General features: G+C 38.5%; 1 protein-coding gene across 1 annotated transcript in view; it reads left to right on the top strand.

Moving 5' to 3' along the window:
- Positions 1 to 377: 377 nt before the first annotated feature.
- The window catches only part of STAM (signal transducing adaptor molecule), a 61,159-nt gene continuing 41,859 nt past the window's right edge, over positions 378 to 19,677 (top strand). Inside the window, exons 1-2 of the mRNA XM_014565675.2 lie at positions 378 to 753; positions 15,018 to 15,102. Coding sequence (XP_014421161.1) covers positions 714 to 753; positions 15,018 to 15,102 — 125 coding nt within the window. The 5' untranslated portion in view covers positions 378 to 713. The remainder of the gene's footprint in view (positions 754 to 15,017; positions 15,103 to 19,677) is intronic.

Raw genomic sequence — 19,677 nt, 5'->3', positions numbered from 1 at the left:
TGCGCGCCCTGACACTCCCCTCCTAGGGATTCGGGCCAATCCGTCCCGATCACTTGACTTCACCCAAGCAGGTTTCTTGTCACCGCAGACAGCAAATTGAACTCATAGCCTTTTTACTTAGCTGCGCCCCCCACCCCGAGTGAAGGAATTTGCATCTCCCCTCCATAGGGACCACAAAGTTAAGACAACCGACAGCGTGAGGGGAAAAGAGGGTCTCCCTCCACCCAGACGCGACCCTTTTCTTTTTGCTCAGTCTGATTCACGCCTGGGCTCGCTAGTCGGCTTCGGCGCGCCTGGAGGACCCCGTCCTACGGAGGCTCATGGCGAAGGCCAAAGCAGAAAACTCAGGCATGACTGCCACTCTCCTGTGCGGCTAATAAAAAGGATGTGCTTGATTGGGGGGGCCCTTGGGTTGGTCCTGTTTTCGCGGGGCAGGTTCCGGGTAGGTTCTGGACAGGCAGCGCCGTGGGCGCCCAGATTCCCGACAGGCTCCACGCCGGGGGCCTTCTCGGCTCCTTTGCTGTTGCCGCCGCCGCCGCCGCCGCCGCCGCTGCCCTGGTTGTCGAGGGTCGGCTAGTGGAGGAGCTGTCGTAGACCCTGTGGAGTCCGTGTCGGTCGCTGTTTTGGCCTGAGGAGTCTTCCTTCCTGAGTCGCACCCGGACTCCCGTGGTGTCGAGGGGGAGTCCCTGCGGACACCTCTGCACGCAGTGGAGATGCCTCTCTTTGCCACCAATCCCTTCGATCAGGATGTTGGTAGGTGCTTCTGCCGCTCCCTGTCCACCCCTCGCCGGACTGCGAGCCCCCTCTGCCCGCTCTCCGCGTACGTTCTGGACCCCCGGGCCGGGCCGAGTTCTTCCCCTTTTCCTGAGGCTCTTTCTGTCAGAGTTCGGAGGAGGTTTGGGAGCTTGGCGCATCCTCTTGGGAAGAAATGGGACTGAGAGAGCCTGCGAAAGGGGCCTTGAGCTGGGGCTGTGGGTTCTGAAAGAACTGCTCAAAAGCTTGATGGAGCAGGCCGCGGAGGAACAGCTGGTGTAGCGTCTGGTGCCGGGACAGGGCTTCCTTCTGGGAGAAGAGCTGAGAGCTAGGGGGTATCAGCTAGCGTAGGTTGATAAGCCCTATAATAAAGTCTTCCCCAGGACAGACGTCAAACGTTTGGAACTAGGAGAATGTTTTAGTTTAGCCTCCTGAGAGGATTGTAAAATCCGGTTTATAACCGTTGAAGGGAGGAAAGAGCTTCTGGTGAAGGGTAGACTCTCAGATGTTGGGAGAGATGAAAAATGGAATACTTGGCAACAACTGAAACCTAGTTGCGGACCTGAGCCACGGGGCTGCCTTCCTTGGACTGGGTCTCAGTACTTTAAGAAGTGTGAAATGGACCTTGAGTCTGAAATGCCGATTTGTTCTGAACTTGAAATGTTTTTTTTTTCTCTGAATCATTGGTTTTAGGTACTGATCATACAAATTCAACAGGTTAGCTTTGTGTTTATTTATTTTCTGGTCTGCGGCAGTAATTACAGGAGTTTGAGTTTTCAGGGAGAGAATTTTGGGGTAATTTGAAGGCACCGAGGGACTACCTTGGCACACCAAGTGTGGAATGAAAGCGAGTTGAATATCAAGGGCCATTGCTGTCGTAAAGAATACTGACAACCTTATGGAATTGCTTTTTATGTCTTTGTATGTTTTGATTATGAAAAGTGGGTGTTGAATTTTGCTTTTTAACTCTAACTTCCAGCATGCTACTGAAGCTTGAAGGTTTGAGTTAAATTAAGACCAGAAAAGTGTTCAATCCTATCTGCCACTGCCTGGCTCAGAGTGAAATCGTGGACAAGTTTCTTAAGCTCTTTGAGTGCCAATGTCCCTCATCTTTAAAGAGAGGAAAATCACATTCTGTTTGTTCAATGAAATAATATGTGTAGAGGGCTGCCTACAGTGTCTCTATATAGTAGGCACCAACTAAATGATAGATTTTTGTTGTTGTTCTGGTTTAAATGAACGTCCTGAATCTTAGCCATGGATGGAACTTTAGAGATCACCAGTAATAATAAATAAATAATTGGAAAGTTACATTTTATTTAATAAGCATTTAGTGCTCTATTTACAGGACACCGCTCAGCGACTTAAGAGGTAGAGTGATGAATAAAACATGGTTGATCTGAAGCAGTTTTATAACTTACTGCATTAATTTCCGGGGCAAATGCTCAAAATAAAACAGTTTCTTAATACCTGCTGCTTCTGTTTCCAGCACCTTGATCTAGTTTTCATGGTCGTGTAGAATTTAGCTTCCAACTACCCAGTCACCTTTATATCCTACTGCCTTTTGAACCTACATTTCCATTGGATTCAGATAAATTTCTTAATGTCAAACCCTTTCCCAGTACCTACGCCACCCAGTTCAAATGCAGGCTCCTTTTTTTTATAGTTTTGCTTGTATTATTTCTTCTACCTTTCTACATGTCCACATGATTAAAAGGGCAACTCAGAATCCAACTCATACCTGAATCATTTCCTGATTACCCTAACCTAGGAGTTCCCATTAGCGACATGACGACAGTTTGGACCAGATAAATGTCTTTGTTGTGGGATCTGTCCTCTGCAATGTAGAGTGTTTCATCCCTGACTTCTCCCCACCCAAACACCAGTTATGATTTAAACATTTCCAGACATAACCCAGTGTACGCTGGGGGTACAAAACAGCTTCCAATTAAGAAACACTGCTCTAGCCCACTGTAATCTCCATCCTTTTCTGAAGTCCTGTAACACTTGTCCTTTCCAGAGTATTTAGCATTAAAGATAGTTCTATCCTGTATTATGCTCCTTAATTCTTCTTATTGATTGCTACAGAGTAGGTACTTAATACAAGTTTGTTGATCTGAGAATGTGTCAATTAAGCCTGCTTGACAGTAAGCTTTCTTGAACATTGTTTTGGTACAGAAAAGCTTACTTTTTAAAATTAGTCAGGTTTTAGTGTTTGAATCAATTCTCTCCTCATGATCCATGTATCAAAATATCATGAAAGGTTATCTAAGAAGATCTGCCAGAGAGACTCCCAGTAAATAATCCTTGGACAGAGTCCAACAGACTTTCATTTAAAATTTTCTACTAGTATAGCATATAGAATATAGTATGTAGAATACATTTACCAATATTTCTTCTCACTTTGTCTATCAGTCTATCAGTATGTCAGTGATATTAAAGCACTGCCACCAATTCACTTGATACATTTATCATTTAACATTAGCATATATTTGTACTTCTTTAAAATTAATTGCCTTTAGCTTTATTCATCAATAAACTACTAACTCAATTATCAAAGAAATGCAGATCAAAACTACAATGAGGTATCACCTCACACCAGTCAGAATGGCCATCATTCAAAAGTCCACAAATGATAAATGCTGAAAAGGCTGTGGAGAAAAGGGAACACTCCTACACTGCTGGTGGGAATGCAGTTTGGTGCAGCTATTGTGGAAAACAGTAAGGAGATTCCTCAAAAGACGAGGAATAGACTTACCAAATGACCCAGTAATCCCACTATATCCAGAAGGAACCCTAATTCAAAAAGACACCAGTACCCCAATGTTCATAGCCGCACTATTTACAATAGCCAAGACATGGAAACAGCCTAAATGTCCATCAACAGATGACTGGATAAAGAAGTTGTGATATATTTATACAATGGAATATTATTCAGCCGTAAAAAACACAATACAATGCCAATTGTAGCAACATGGATGTCCCTGGAGAATGTCATTCTAAGTGAAATAAGCCAGAAAGAAGAAAAATACCATATGAGATCATTCATATGTGGAATCTTAAAAAAAAAAGAGACAAATGAACTTAAATATAAAACAGAAACAGACTCATAGACATAGAATACAAACTTGTGGTTCCAATGGGGGAGGGGAGTAGGAAGGGACAGACTGGGAGTTCGAGATTTGTAGATACTGACATGTATATATAGAATAGATAAACAAGTTTATACTATATAGCACAGGGAAATATATACAAGATCTTGTGGTAGCTCACAGTGAATAAGAATATGAAAATGAATGTATATTCATGTATGACTGAAAAATTGTTCTCTACACCGGAAATTGACACAACATTGTTAACTGACTATAACCCAATTAAAAAAAAAAAAACTCAAAAAGGTGAATCAGAAATTCACTGGCTGATTTATGCAACAGAACATTTCACATAAAGAGGTAAAATACTGGTGAAGAAATTCCTAAATGTGTAATTAGAATGTGAGCTCCAGAAGGACAGGGATTTTTGTTTGTTTTGTTCACCACTGTAACCCTAACGTGTAGACCAGCACTAATAAACATTCAGTAAACATTTACTGAATATATGGGTCTCATTTTGGACATTATATGTCTTGCTAAGTTCAACTCTTGAATTATAAAGATAACTCATTCCATCAAGTTTTTATTTCAAAGTCCCTGGTGACTTCCATCTTGCCAAATCCATTGGTCAATTCCTAGTCCATTTCTTTGTTGATCTCTTACATTCCTCTTTGATGTACTTTATTCATTTGGTTTCCAGGATACCAAACTTTTTCTAGTTTTCTGCTTAGCTCTTTTTTTAGTCTTTCTGGCTTCTTCTTTTTGTGACTTTGGAATGTTGAACTGAGCCCCAGGCTTGGTTCTAGACCTTTTTTTCTTTCTTTTTTTTTTTGTTTGTCTTTTTCTTCTCCTTGGAGCCTTAGGAGGCACTTTAGCTTAGTGTTAAGAATTCAGACTCTGGAGCTACATTCCCTGAATTCAGTCCCCAGGTTTGCTGCTTATCAGCAGTGTGACTTTGGGTTAGTTGCTTAGATACTCTGTGCCTCAGTTTCCTTATCTTTAATATGGGATGTAGATATAATAATTGTTTTTGGTTTCTTCCCCAAACCTATTCATTCCTTCATCCTTGCCTGTTTGAATAGATGGCACCAGTGATAGTTACTGTCACTCATCCCTAGTGTTTAGAGTCATCACTGAGTTTTCTTTTTCCTTTGCACTCCACATTCATACTGTCAGCAAGATCTTTTGGCTCTACTTAAAAACACATCCAGCATCCCGTCACTTCTCCGTACCTCCGTGCTGCTGTCTTACTCCAGTCATCATCATCTCCTTTAGAGATGTCATCTGTCCCTCCACTCAGCTCCCATCCTTTCTCTTCTCACTGCCCCTTCTCTCAGTAGCCTCAAACTGTTAACCCTGCCTCCAGTCTGTCACCACTCATTTTCCAGGTGGCAGTGATATTTCTACAATGTGAATGTAATCATACGACTCCTCTGATTAAAGTGTTTCAGTGACTCTACAGCTTTTCACCAGAATTGGAACGTTTCAGCCTGGCATCTAAGACCTTTCAGCATTTGGCTCCTTTTTGCCTCTCTGCCTCACCTCCCACTCTTTTCCTTGAGGTGTATTTCCTTGTTGGTTTTATACCACTGCTTTTTCAGGTGTGGATCCTCTGACCTGACATTTCTCTTCATTGGTCTGCATTAAGGTTGTTTTAAGGAGATGATGCAGGTAAAGCACTTAGCCCAGTACCTGTCATATAGTATACGATGGACACATCTTACCTCCTCTTAGGATACGGTTAGGGTTAGGTGTGGAGCCTTTGGAGACTGCTCAGGTTCTAAGGGATGGAATCAGCTACTGTGAAAACATACTAAGGAGAAAAATGTGAAAATCCAGAATACAGATCTGTTAAAGGTCTGATACCCACTGGGTTAAGAAATTGTACTCATTGTTTCTTCTGTTCCTATTTTGCTTCTCCCGTAAGCTCATCTTTCTAATGGTTCTAGGTTTTCATTTCTATTTTGTGCTCTTTTCTGAGATCCTTTCATGCTGTTCCTTTGATGCTGACGTCCTTTTCTGGGTAGAAGAGCTTCAGATTGCTCTTTCTATATAATTTCCAATGGTCAGGAGAGACTGGGATATTTGATGAAACATTTCTGAAAAATTGATTCTGAAATCTCCAAAAAAGGGTAATTTCTTTAGGACTTGCTTTCTCCAATGGCCACTTTTGATGCACTGTTATATGTCCAAGCTGATTGAATGACAAGCTTTTTCCTGCAGCCTGAACATGATGGACAGTCATCCTGTTAGCATTTCTCACCTCCCCAAATCTTTGGCAGTCATAAATTTTGAGAAAATCAACAGTAGCTATTTATGAGAAAAAAAGTTCTTCAATCCATTGAGAAGACCATTGAAATTCAAGTAAGGCTTAGTGTGGGATTTTTCTGGGTACTTATAGGCAGATTTCTCAGCCTCTTCTTTTTGAGTATAAGGGTAAAGATAATCTGGGGATAAAATGAGATCATTATGAAGCTTTGAATTCTTTAGAAGCAAGTCTGTGTTATTTTTGCTTGTCACTTTTTCCTTTCCTGCAAACAATGTTTTTGTCTTAGAAAATAAATAGTTTTGATTTCATTTGCTATTCACAAAGCCATGTTGAACTGCTCCTGGTAGTTTATATTTTTCTGATTTTAGAAATATTTGTTGTAACTGAGAGGCACTGTGCTACCATTCTTGATTGTGAGATATCATCAGTAAATAACGTGAACAATTTTAAATGGGATGCATTTCTGATCTGTGTACGTAAGTTTGTGTCAGATACTGATCCTGTTTATGCATAGGACAGTGTTTAGCATAAGTATCTGCTGATGACTATAACCAAACACTGCTGGGTATGCCTTTATTGACATCATCTTTAGTTATGATAATAGGCAATTTATATTTGATCAGACATAAGCCTGTCATTTCTAGTTAACTATTAACTTTTTAGTAAGTTAAGTTTTAATAAGCTTAGATATTTATTTTTAAATAAAGTGATAGGTTTTAAGATTTAAGTGTGTTCTTTTTAAAAAATGCTCTAAGCTTTTAAAAAAGTCTGCTTGGCTACCAGTCAGTGAGGATGATGAATTAAATATTTAAATCCACTACCGGATCAAAGTGATACTTGCTTTCTTTTTCTAAGATGAAGTACAGGCATCCCTAATATCTGCAGGGGATTGGTTCCAAGCCCCCCATGGACACCAAAACTGCAGGTGTTCAAGTCCCTGACAGAAAATGGCATCGTGTTTTCATATAACCTATGCATAGCTCCCCATATGCTTTAAATCATCTCTAGATTACCTGTAAAACCTAATAAAATGTAAATGCTATGTAAATATTATGTGAATGGTTGCCCATGCACAGCAGATTCAAGTTTTGTGTTAGGAACTTTCTGGATTCTTTTTTTCCTACTTTTGACCTGTAGACCCCGAATCCATGGACTGTAAATATTAGACTGGAGGATATTGTTTAGCAGGACTTCTTGGGCTTCAAAGGGATTGAGGGATGTATGAGGCAGGGATCTGGGATTCCTCAATTAGAGCAGTTCCACTAGGACTTGCTTTGTGTGTTGGATTTCTTTTAAGAAAAGTTTTTCTTATAAAAAGAAAGATTATTGAATAGTAAAGAATTCTACAAGTCTTTGTCTCTGTTTTTTGGAAGGGAACCTCTAAATACTTGGAATTTCTTGAGTGATAGAAGTATCTTTCTTATTCATAGTGGGCTCCTGGGACAATACCTTGGTTTACACTAGTGAGATGACTCAGCTTAGGGGCTGGTCACTCAAGAAAGACTAGCCTTGGTTGTAGATGGTTGGGGCTTTGAGTCACGTGATGTCAACTAAACCTCCAGAAAGGGGGAAGAGGCCTGGAAATTGAGTTCCAGGAGGTGGCCAGTCATTCAGTCATTCATGCCTTCTTGATGAAACCCCAGTAAAAACTCCGGATAGCAAACCTCCGTTGAGCTTCCTGGTTGGTGATACACAATTGTTGTGCCAGGAGGATGAGTCCTGAGGGCACAGACGCTTCACCTTTGAGAGCCTCCCAGGCCCTAGTCCTGTGCATATCTCTTCATTGGCTGGTTGACATTTGTATCTTTTATAATAAAATTATAATAATAAGAGATTTCCTGAGTTCTGTGAGTTGTTATAGTGAATTATTGAGCCTGAAGGGCTACTGGAAACCTCTGAATTTGTAGTCAGTTGGTGAGAAGTGCATGTGGCTTGGGAACCCCAGAGCTTGTTTCTTGTGTCTTAAGTGAGGTGAGGCTTGCGAAGTCTGGGCTGACTCTGGGTAGTTAGCATCAGAGTTACACTGTAGGGGGCTTCTGCATTGAAAAGTGAAGTTTGAAAACTGCTGAAGTAGATGCTAGTCAAAGTCTGTGTTTCTATGACATTTATGGATTCATAGTGCAGTTACGTAATTAGACTTAGTATTTATTGAACATTTAGGCTGCGAGCATGAATACTGAAAGAATTACCCAAAGTAGAAATTGTTATTTTCAAGGGATTTACAATTATGGAAGCTTCAACAGGTAAACTGGACTCAGTTATCCTCCTGGCCAGTGAGAACAAATTAAACAGCATTTCAAAATTATTTTTTAAAGTAACCTATTTAGTTTCCAGACTAATGTTGAGTTTCTCATTATGTTTTCTTCTTTTCCCTCTTTGAAACCATTTTTACGTATTGGCAATAGATTCATTTTTTTTTCTAAAAGTCAAGCTCTGATCAGATTATTTCCCTGCTCAGAATTTTCTTGGCTCTCTGATGTTTCTTGAATGAATACAGATACCTCATTTTGTATTTTATGCCTTAGAGTACTTCCTGCCTTTCATAAAGTAGTCTCTATTTCAGGCAGTGTACATTCTTCTTTATACTTCTCTTCAGTTTTCATAACTTTACTGTATCCACTTAAATTCTGTTCTTTTCTTAGTTTCTAAATATATCAAGAAGCCTTTCCTGATACTCCTTTTTTCTCCTCACAGGTCTTTTATCTTTTTTTCAACTTGCTTCAGGCTTTGCATTTTTTTTTTTTTCTGTGACACTTTTTCTGTCATGTATTCAGATCTCTATGTACCTGTTTCATTTTATTTTTTAAGAGTCTGGTACTTCAGATAGAGCCTGTCATAGACTAGAAACTTACTCCATTTTGTTGAATATCTATCCAAATTTTGTAATTTCCTGCAAATAAGTCACCTTACCAAGGTCTCAGATGTTTTGGACATTTGTGTTAATTCGACAAGGAATTTGTTTGTATGAATAGCTCCTTTGTTAACTTCCATTTTAGAAAATGGTAGGGGGCCTGGGCATAGGTACCCTGCCTACCACTACCCATTGGTTTTCACCCACTGCTGTCTTTTTAGATATTTATTCTAGTCCTCCAGTGGCAGTGTTGCTGCCCTACTAGGTGTTGCTGTATCCCTGGGGTCGGGGTCGGGTGATATGGATCAGGTATTGTAAACCTACAAAGAATTTGGACAGAGTTGACTGCTTTCTATTTTCTGCTTTTGAACTGGCTATGACTGACCTCCATCTCTTGGTAGTAAGTCAGAATGGGGAAATGAGTGTTGCCTGTTGAACAAGTCGCCTGGGGCTTGGACGGGAATGGGGGAGCAGGAATTCTGTTGTCTTATCACCAAAACCCATTATTTCAAATAGGAATCTTGATATGGATCAGGCTTCCCACCCCCAAACCATCTCAGGTTAAAAAATGGAAATGTTAGTGAGGATCTTGGTGATGCTATGCTGTCTGTCAGCGTATCTGTTCTTGGAGTTACAGTGCTCCTGTCAATATAGGTTACCTTCTATTTTGATATCTTTTTGTTTCAGAAGACAACAGTTACTTCTTTTTGGAGGAGAGGTAGTAATTAAGTTTATTTAGTTGTTTATTTTTTGGTGGAGGTACTGGGGATTGAACCCAGGACCTCGTGCGTGCTAAGCATGCACTCTGCCACTGAGCTACACCCTGCCTCCCCCCCTAGTTACTTCTTTTTGAAGTAATTTTCCTCTTACACAGGCTCTTGTTTCTTAGTTGCTCTCTTCCGTGTTGCATTTAACTTGCTAATATTTTGTTGAGGATTTTTGCATCTGTTTTCATGAGAGATACTGATTTGTAGATTTCTTTTCTACTAATGACTTTGGCGTTAGTAATGGGTTCTCATAGAACGAGTTTAGAATATTCCCTCTACTTCTGTTTTCTAGATGAGCTGGTAGAGAATTGGTATAATTTCATCCTTAAATGTTTGGTGGAACTCACCATTAACCTGTCTGTGCCTGGTGCTTTCTGTTCTGGAAGGTTATTAATTACTCGTTCAATTGCTTTAATAGATGCAGGCCTCTTCAGATTGTCCATTTTTTTCTTGTTTGTGTTTTGGTAGATGTGTCTTTTGAGGACTTGGTTCATTTTATCTAGGTTATCAAAATTTGTGGGCATAGAGTTGTTCATGATTATGTGTTTTTTTCCCAACACCATCAAGCAATTCTCCGATTTTCAGTGAACACTGCCTCGATGTCCCACGTATATATTTAGCCCAGTTCTGACCCTCTCTATCTACCTAGAGATAGTGTCAGATTCCACAGGTGAAGGGCTTAGTCCCAGAAGACTGCCCTTACTCCCCACTTCACATGACAGTTCAGGATGTTACCTGGGCTTCTGACTGACTGGCTATAATTTAAAGGCTCCAATGACCCTCTCAGTATTATTAACTCGTGGTAGTATTTATTTAATATCTTTTTTATGTCCATGAAATCTGTAGTGAGTTCCCCTCTTTCATTTCTGATATTAATGATTTGTGTTTTCTCTCTCTGTCTCTTTTTTTTTTGTTAGCCTGCCTACCGATTTTATTGGTCCTTCCAAACAACAAGCTTTTTGGTTGTACTGATTTTTCTCTAATTCTGTTTTCAATTTCATTGATTTTTATTCTAATTTTTTTATCCTACTTTTTTTGAATTTAAGTTCCTCTTCTAGTTTCCTAAGGGGGAAGTTTATATTAGTGATTTTAGATCTTTTCTAAAGTAAGTATTCAGATTTCCCATAATTTTCTAAAGTATGTATTCAGCACTGCTATCAAATGCCTCCTACAGATTTTGATAGGTTGTACTTTCATTTTTGTTCAGTTCATAATATTTTAAAATTTCTCCTTTTTTTTTTCTTCATTTGTGTGTTACTTAGAAGTGTGTTATTTGATCTCCACATATTTTGGGATTTCCCATCTATCTCTGTTAACAGTTTCTAGTTTAATTCCACTGTAGCCTGTGAACAGACATGTTTGATTTCTAGTTTTTAAAATTTGTTATGGTGTGCATTATAGCCCAGAATATGATCTGTTTTGGTGAATGTTCCATGTGAGCTTGAGAAAAATGTGTTCTGCTATTTTTGGATGAAGTGGGCTACAGATTCCAATTATATCCAGTTCATTGATGGTGTTGTTGAGTTCAACTCTGTCCTGACTGATTTTCTGCCTATTGGAACTGTCCATTTCTGAAAGAGAGGTGTTGAAATCTCCAGTGTATTCATCTGTTTCTCTTTGCAGTTCCAGTACTTTTTGTGTCAGTTATTTTGAGACTCTTGTAGTTAGGCACACATGTTAAGAATTGTTGTCTTCCGGGAGAATTGACCCCTTTACTATTATGTAATGCCTCTATCCCTGATAATTTTCCTTACTCCAAGATTGGCTCTGTCTGAAATTAGTATAGCTACTCTTACTTCCTTTTCATTACTGTTAGCATGGTATATCTTCTCCATCCCTTTGCTTTTAATCTATATGTGTCTTTAAAGTCAGTTCTTATAGTTGACATGTAATTGGATCTCATTATTTGATCACTCTGACAATCTCTGTATTTAGACCATTTATATTTAAAGTGATTATTGATATTGTTGGATTAATATCTACCATATGTTACAGTTTTCTAGTTGTACCCTTCTTTGTTCCTGTGTTTTCTTACACTTTTCCCCCTACCTTTTGTGGTTTAATTGAACATTTTATATGGTTCCATTTTCTCTCTTTTTTAGTGTATCAGTTATATAGATATTGCTACTTCCAGTGGTTGCCCTAGAGTTTATAATATACATTTTTGGGGAGGGGTTAATTAGGTTGGTTGGTTTGTTTATTTTACTAGAGGTACTGGGGATTGAACCCAAGACCTTGTGCATGCTAAGCACATGTTCTACCTCTGAACTATACCCTTGCCCGCCTACAACTAGTCCAAGTACACTTTCAAATAACATTCTACCACTTCCCTGGTAGTACAGTCACCTCTAATCATAAAATATTCTTATTCCTAATTCTTCTCTCTTCTTCCTGGTGTCCTTGCTGTGATTCATTTCACTTATACACACACCTGCACACACCACACACACATATATACATATTTCCTATATCTTCTCCCTAGAGAACTTTTAAAAACATTTCTTGCAAGGCCAGTCTACTGGCAGCAAATATCCTCAAATTTTTTTTTTTGAGAAGTCTTTATTTCTCCTTTCACAGAATATATAATCCTAGATTGTTGGTTATATTTTTTCCTCGACACCATTTCATTTCATTCTTTTCTTGCTTTCGTGGTTTCTGAGATGTCATGTAATTGTTATGTTTACTACTGAATAGGTAGGGGCTTTTTCCTGCTGGCTCCTTTTTAATTTTTCCTTTATCTTTGATCTTCTGCAGTTTGAATAACATATGCCAAGGTGTGGAGGGCTTTGGGATTTTTTTGTTTTTGGTTTTGTTCTTTTTTTGACATGTATTATACTTGGTGTTCTTGGAGTTTCCTGGACCTGTGGTTTGGTGTCTTAACATTAATTTGAGGAAATTCTGAATAATTTTTGCTTCAAATATTTCTTTCTTTTCTCTTTTTCTTTTCAGCTATTCCAATTATGCCTTTGTAACAACTCTTATACATTTCTTGGGTAATCTGTTCCAATTTTTTTTTCCCCAGTCATTTTTTTCTCTTTGCTTTTCAGTTTTGGAAGTTCCTATTAACATATCCTCATACTCAGAGATTCTTGCCTCAGCTGTGTCCAGACTGCTGACAAGCCCATCAGAGGCGTTCATTTCTGTTATCTATTTTTGATCTCTGGTATTTTTTTTTATTCCTTTTTTAGAATTTGCATCTCTCTGCTTACATAGTTCTTTGGTTCTTGCATGTTATCTACTTTTTCCATTAGCGTTCTTAGCATATCAATGATATCAATGATAGTTTTTAAAATTCCTGGTCTGATAATTTCAACATCCCTGGCACGTCTGAGTCTGGTTCCGATGCTAGCTCTGTCTCTTCCAACTGTGGTCTTTGCCTTTTGGTGTGGCTTGCTGAGAGATGCATATGATGTATTGGATAAAAGGAACACCAGCCTTTAGTGGTGTGATGGTAAGTTATCTATAACCCCGTGACTGGGTCTCAGGCTTTCAGTGAGCCTCTGACCCTGGGGTGTGAATTTCTCTTGAGCTTCTCACTGTCCATCCCCCAGACTCTCTTAGGTGGGACAAGATGGCTAGAGTGGGCTAGAGTTGGATATTCCCCTTCTCCCACCTGGATGGCTAGAGCAGGCTGGAGTTGGGAATTTCCCTTCCCCCAGGTGAGTTAATCTCTGGTGAAACCCTAGTTGGTTAAGTGCTGGTAAAATAATTTCTTTTGAGAGTAGACCTTGTTAAGAAGAGAATGCTCTGGCGTATTTAAAGAGTTACTGTTTCCCTCCCAGTGGAAAAATAGGGAAAATTTTCTGTGGTATTCTTGAGAAACTGGGAGAGCCCATGGAAGTAAAACTCACAGAAGTGTTAGGACTCCAGGCATCCCTGGAGTTGTGACTCAGACTTGTGCACACTTATCCTCCAGCAGTTTGTCAGTTTCAGTATAGAGTTTTGTACCCAGTACTTGTTCCTGGGTTTCTGCTCTGTTAAGTTGTGATTCTGTGTATCCACCTGTCTGTATATCTAATTTTGAGGGCAGCAGTTTGCCCTGTGACCTCACTTCTGACGGATCTAAGAAGAGTTGTTGATTTTTCACTTTGTTTATTTAGCATTTTACTCATTAGGGTGAAGTGATAACTTCCAAGCCCCTTACATGCTGCACTAGAAAATGGAAGTAATTCCCTGTTTTTGGTGCCTAAGTCTCAACTGTAGCTGGTGTCTCCTTGTCTAGAAAAAATTTGCTTTACCTCTAGAAAGTAAACCATCACTCATTTGCTCAGAAGGTGAGAGATGGTTATTAGAGCCCTTGAGTAAGGAAGCAAAGTAGGGACTACCTACCTTTCAGACAGCATTAACCCCTTTTGCTACCTTGAAATCCTCTTTTCTACTTCATTCTCAATCACAGACATTTTTTCTGCTACCAGTGCTTGAATTTTCTGAGAATTCAACAGGCTGGTTCTTAAGCTTTTTTTTTCTTAAGCTTCTTTTTTTTTTAAGCTTCTTTTTTTTTTTTCTTACTGCCAATATGTGATTCACCTTTCTTAGATCTACTTTCTAAGTAGTTTGCAATGTATCTATATTGTCCTGTCGCTTTTGAGATATTGTTGGTGTTATTGCTTCGTATGTTTTCCTTATCCTTGTGTGTTTGTCTTAAAAAAAATACCTTTATTGTAATTAAGAAAGGGAGCTAAATTAGATGATTTGGTTCAGTCTGCCATACCTCTGTTGTTTTGAACTGGTCAAGTTTTTATTTAAGAAAAAATATTCAATTAAAGCTGGATTTGGTTTCCCCATCCCCCTTCTTAGAAACCAAAATCAACAAAACTAGATAATTAACTAATTTGATTACCTGAAACGTTTTGATAGAGATCTGTACTTAGTCATGTTCTTTTGTTGGCAAGTAAAGCTAAGAATTATTTGATAAGGAAAATATTCCTTATTTTAATCATTGTATATGCAGAAAGGGATAGACCTCTGTGTGTGTGTGTGCGTTTGTGTGTTTGTGCATGTGTGTGTGTATGTGTACGTGTTTATAAGGAAAAAATCAATGGCCTATTTTTTTATGCGAAGTAACAAACAAATGAAGTGTGAATGGGGAAAATAATTGTGATAGGTAATAAAGGTGCCCTACTGCCTTTTAAAGATGGATTTAAATATTTCATTAAGCAAACACTGACAGTTATTCTGATTGTTGATATTTGATTACAGTACAGTTTGATAATTTGAATGTGATCATTTACCTCTTAAAATACAAAAAAAATAACATTTCTGTGATTTCTTTTTATAATATATAGAGAAAGCAACCAGTGAGATGAATACTGCTGAGGATTGGGGCCTCATTTTGGATATTTGTGATAAAGTCGGTCAGTCTCGCACTGGGTAAGTGTTTCGAAGTTTCAAAGCATTTTTATTTATTCTTCCTTTTTATTAACATGAATAAATCAAGCATTAGAAGGTAAAGCATATTGCAGTCACAATTCGGTTTAGAAAGAGAACGTTTTCTCGGGCAAGATTGGAGGAATCACCCCATTTAGGTTACTCCTTATAACCAGGAGTAGCATGACTGGGAACAATGTTGATACTGTAATTATTCACCCTTGTCCATGTTTGCCTCCCAAAATCTAGCTTTTCCCACTGATTTTTAAAGTCATCAATGCTTTCTCAGTTACCAGTTTTTTTGGTAATTTCTGAGTTCTTTTCTTCTTTGTCACATCTGCCTGTTCCACCCAGCTAATCAGTGACTATTGAAAGAGAGACATTTTTAGGAAAATGGAAACTGTATACTTCCTGGGATGCAGACTTTTGGTAATACAGGGCTTTGCAAACAGTGCAGTGAGGGGATTAACTGATATAAAGATGAACGGTTTCTTTAATTCCTGGGCTAATAGCATCCAGTTATTAATAGCCACATTCACCCCTTTGTGCCACACAAATTATTGTCTCATTTGTGTACTTTCTTATGAGGAATGTTCAGAAGCACTGCTGTAGCATACTTGGTTCTTCTGGTGGGAATCTGAACCTTCTGACAGTGCCTTCTCTGGCTCTTCTTCCTTCCCTTCTAAATACAGATAGTTCCTCATGTTGCTTTGATCCATTTTTTTTCCCTAACATTTTTTTTCTCTGTAAATCTCACAGCTTCTGGGTGTCTTTATGTGAGTGACACCTGTATTTTCAGCTCTCATTCTCTTACCCAAGCACTGGTCCTGTGGATGCAGTACCGTTTCTAACATCATGCTGTGTAAGTCTCGGTCTCATCTTGCAGAAACCTGAACTCATGTCTCTTGGCTTTAAACCCATGTTCCCTCCTTTGTTTCCCGTCTTCCTTGTCTCTGTTACTGACAAGGTTATTCTTTCATTTGCACTTGAAACCTCAGGCTCATCTCTGCAATTAATTTCTTACTAAATTCTATCAGCTCACCACCATCATGTCTCTCATGGTGTTGATGCTATGCAATCTCTTTAGTTAAGTTCTTGAACACGGTCACACCAGGCAGGGCCCTTTGTCCTCAGAGCCTTTCTGCCCCTTCACTTGAGCCCGTTTAGCTTGTAACGCACTCCCGCTGGCAGGTTCCCGAAACTGTGGTTTCCACATGTGGCTCACCCGTCCCCTTTGATGAGTACACATTTTAGTGTATGCAGTCTTGTTCTTTCCTGCCTGCTTAGTTCCCTAATTTAATTGAAGTTTGAGTAGCTACTGTGTGCTGTGTGTCTGTTCCTTTTTTGCTTTTCTCTTGGCCCCAGTTGACTGGAGACATCCTTAACTGTACCTAGACTAGTGCATTAACCCGTTGGTATTTCCTTCTGTTTCTGCCTTTTTTCTGTCCGTCTCTTAGAGCCAGTTGCCACAATAACAACTCTGACCGTGTTACGCCTGTACCTTCTGTGCTGAGCTAAGTCTAGTAATCTCCTTTGGCCTCTGAATCACTTGTTTTTCATTTACTTCTTTTGTACGTACCATTCTTTTCAACTCATATTTGAGTTGCCAGTGCTTTTCTGCCTAATTTTAATGTTTTTTGGTCATTTTGTACCTTCAGTGTGGAATATTCTCTTCTCCCATTCCCTGTCTCTGTCTCATATCCCTCCAGACCCACCATGAGTATTATTTCTTCCACAGAGCCTTTCCTTATCCCCGTTACTAAAAATCATTACTGAAAATCTGGATCCTCAAAGCACTCTATCAAAACCATTCTTATTTGTGTTTTGTCTTGTATAATAGCAATTTATGTATATCTAGTCTACTTGGATTGGTAGGATGAAAGTTCTATGAATTTTTGTTGTACAGGGGAAAGTAAAATACCTTAGTGGTTGACAGAGTGTGGACTCTGGAGTGAGGCCACCTGGTTTCAGATCCTAGCTCTTGACTGCTTAGCTGTGTCATGTTGGATAAATAGTAACTTAACTTTTCTAGTTTGCTACAGAAGAATAAAAATAGTCTCTTTTACATAGGGGCTTGTTTTGAGTGTGAGATTAGTCAATATATATACATTAAGTGTTTATAGTGGTGTCTGGCACATTGTTAAATGGGTGCACCTCTGTCCTTTTTTTTGAGGAGAGTGCTATTTTATGACAGTTTGTCTGTTGAGGACTAGCTTACTGACCTAGCTCCATCCCTGTGTAATTTGGAGATAAATCTTTATATAGCATTCTAGTTGTACGGGCCCTCCTTCTCTTTTTTCACTGTCAGTTTTCTTTTTGTCTTTAGTTTGCTGTTCTTCACTTTGTAGATATTTTAAAATAATTAAGTTAGTTGCTTGAGATGAAGAGACAAACTCCTTTTCATTACTAGAAATATTCCATATTTTTCTGGTTGAAAAGTAAATTTGTAACCCACCTAAAAATCCTGTATGATATATAATGTAGGTAAATAGATCAGTTTGTTTTTCTTCAGTTAACATTCTTATACTAGAAACAATAATTTGTTACATTTTCCCTATTTTTTTCTTGTGATGAGAACTCTTAAGGTCTACTCTCTCAGCAACTTTCAGATATACAATCAAGTATTGTAACTATAATCTCCATGCTGTACATAATGTCCTCAGAACTTATTTTTTAACTGGGAGTTTGTACCTTTTGACCCCTTTTATTGATTTTGCCCACCCCCCACTCTCCCCATTCTGGCAGCCACCAATCTGTTCTCTGTTTCTGTGAGTTAGATTTTATTAGATTCCACATATCAGTGAGATCATATAGCATTTGTCTTTCTCGTTCTGACTTATTTCACTTAGCGTAATGACCTCAAGTTTCCATCCATGCTCTCCTTATATATTGAAAATGTACTTATTTGTAGCTTTAAAAAATTATTTTCTATTTGTTTTTTGTCATTATCTAGTATCATTAGGTTTAGCTACATGCTCACTTTTTACTTTTTCAAATTTACTTTAGACAACATACTCAATATTTTCCTTAATATTTCATTATCCATTGGAGATTTTAATTGACATTATGCTAAGTCTAAATTTCCTTAATAAATCTTTTCAACTTTGCTAATTTAAATTAGAGGTTGTTCTATTTTTAATATTTTTTCCTTTCCTCTTTCCTTTTTTTCCTTCCACTAATTTTTTCTTCCTTGGAAGTTCTTGCTCTTCAGTTCCTTAAATTCTTCTTAAGTTAATTTCCAGGCATTGATTTGTTTGTTTATGTAAATACGATATCTCTTTATAGTTCTTATTAATAAAGAATTGTTTGAAAAGTATTGTATGTAAGTGAGATACCATTCTGATATTCCTGGGTTTAAAAAAAAATCAAACCCACAAAATTCACTCATGTCTGTGATTTTTCTCTAAAAATAATGTTTTATGTACATATCCAGTAGTATTTTCTCGTTCTTGCTGTACCTTGGTAATTTCATAGTAGGACGTGATAAGCATCAGGGCTGCATTCCTACTTGCATGGGCCCTGTGCACTTTTTTCTTCCTGGGTCCTTTTCTCCATTAAAAAAATAATGAAATATTTTATGACTGCATTGTTATAAAAATAAATGTACTATTAGTCATTAAAACATTTTCTTTGATCTAAAAGTTCATCTTTTTGTTATTTTAAAAGGAATTAAAACATTTTTGTGGGCCCCTAAATTTGTGAGCCCTTGGTGTTGTGCCTGCACGCCTAAGAATAACTATTACGGAATTGGGTTCTGTATTCTCAGGTCAGCTTAGTAATAGAAAATTATTAAGGTTCTTTTCAAGAGAGCAGTAAACTGTGGGATACTTGTGGTAGAGTTCCTAATGTTACCGAGTCCAAACTTGTTCTGCTCGCCACACGACAGGTCAATAAATCGGGAGATGAGGTGTTGGGGCAAGGAATAGCGACTTTACTCGGAAAGCTGGCAGACTGAGAAGATGGCAGACTAATATCCTGGAGAACCCTCTTCCCCAAGTCAGAATTCAGGCTCCTTTTATACTACAAATGGTTGGGGGAGGAGGGAGGATGGGGGAGGAGGGAGGATGTGGTAGGTTGTTGCAAACTTCTTGATGTAGGAATTCCTTGTTCTTGGAATCCTTTTTTCTTCAGCTGTCCACTTTGGTCAGGTCATGGTGCCCCTGTAAAACCTCTAACTACAACAAATGTTGTTTTCTATTCTGCAACTTATTATCTTTATATAAGTACAAAAGTGTTAATATTCTTAAAGGTCAGAGCCTTGAGAATAGAATCTCCTGTATATTTCAGGCTATAGGCAACATTCTTTTACAACAGGTGCAGAGCTAGCAAGACTGAGCCTAGGAAACAGGGCTCAGGGTTAAAGCCAAAGCAACAGCTCCATGTGGAGTCAGATTTGTTGTTTTCTGTTACACTAATATATCATTTATTTGTTTACTTATTTTTATTATGGTAAAATATATAAAGCATAAAACTTAGCTTATTAACCATTTTTAAATGTACAGTTTGTGGCATTCGGTGCATTCACATTGTTGTGGCATCATCATCCGTATCCCATCTCCAGAACTTTTCATCATCCCC

The sequence above is a fragment of the Camelus ferus genome, chromosome 35 (genome assembly GCF_009834535.1).
Source record: "Camelus ferus isolate YT-003-E chromosome 35, BCGSAC_Cfer_1.0, whole genome shotgun sequence".
In the NCBI taxonomy this organism is placed as follows: Eukaryota; Metazoa; Chordata; class Mammalia; order Artiodactyla; family Camelidae; genus Camelus; species Camelus ferus.
The sequence above is the reverse complement of the archived record's forward strand: the minus strand, read 5'-3'. Positions and strand labels throughout refer to the sequence as shown.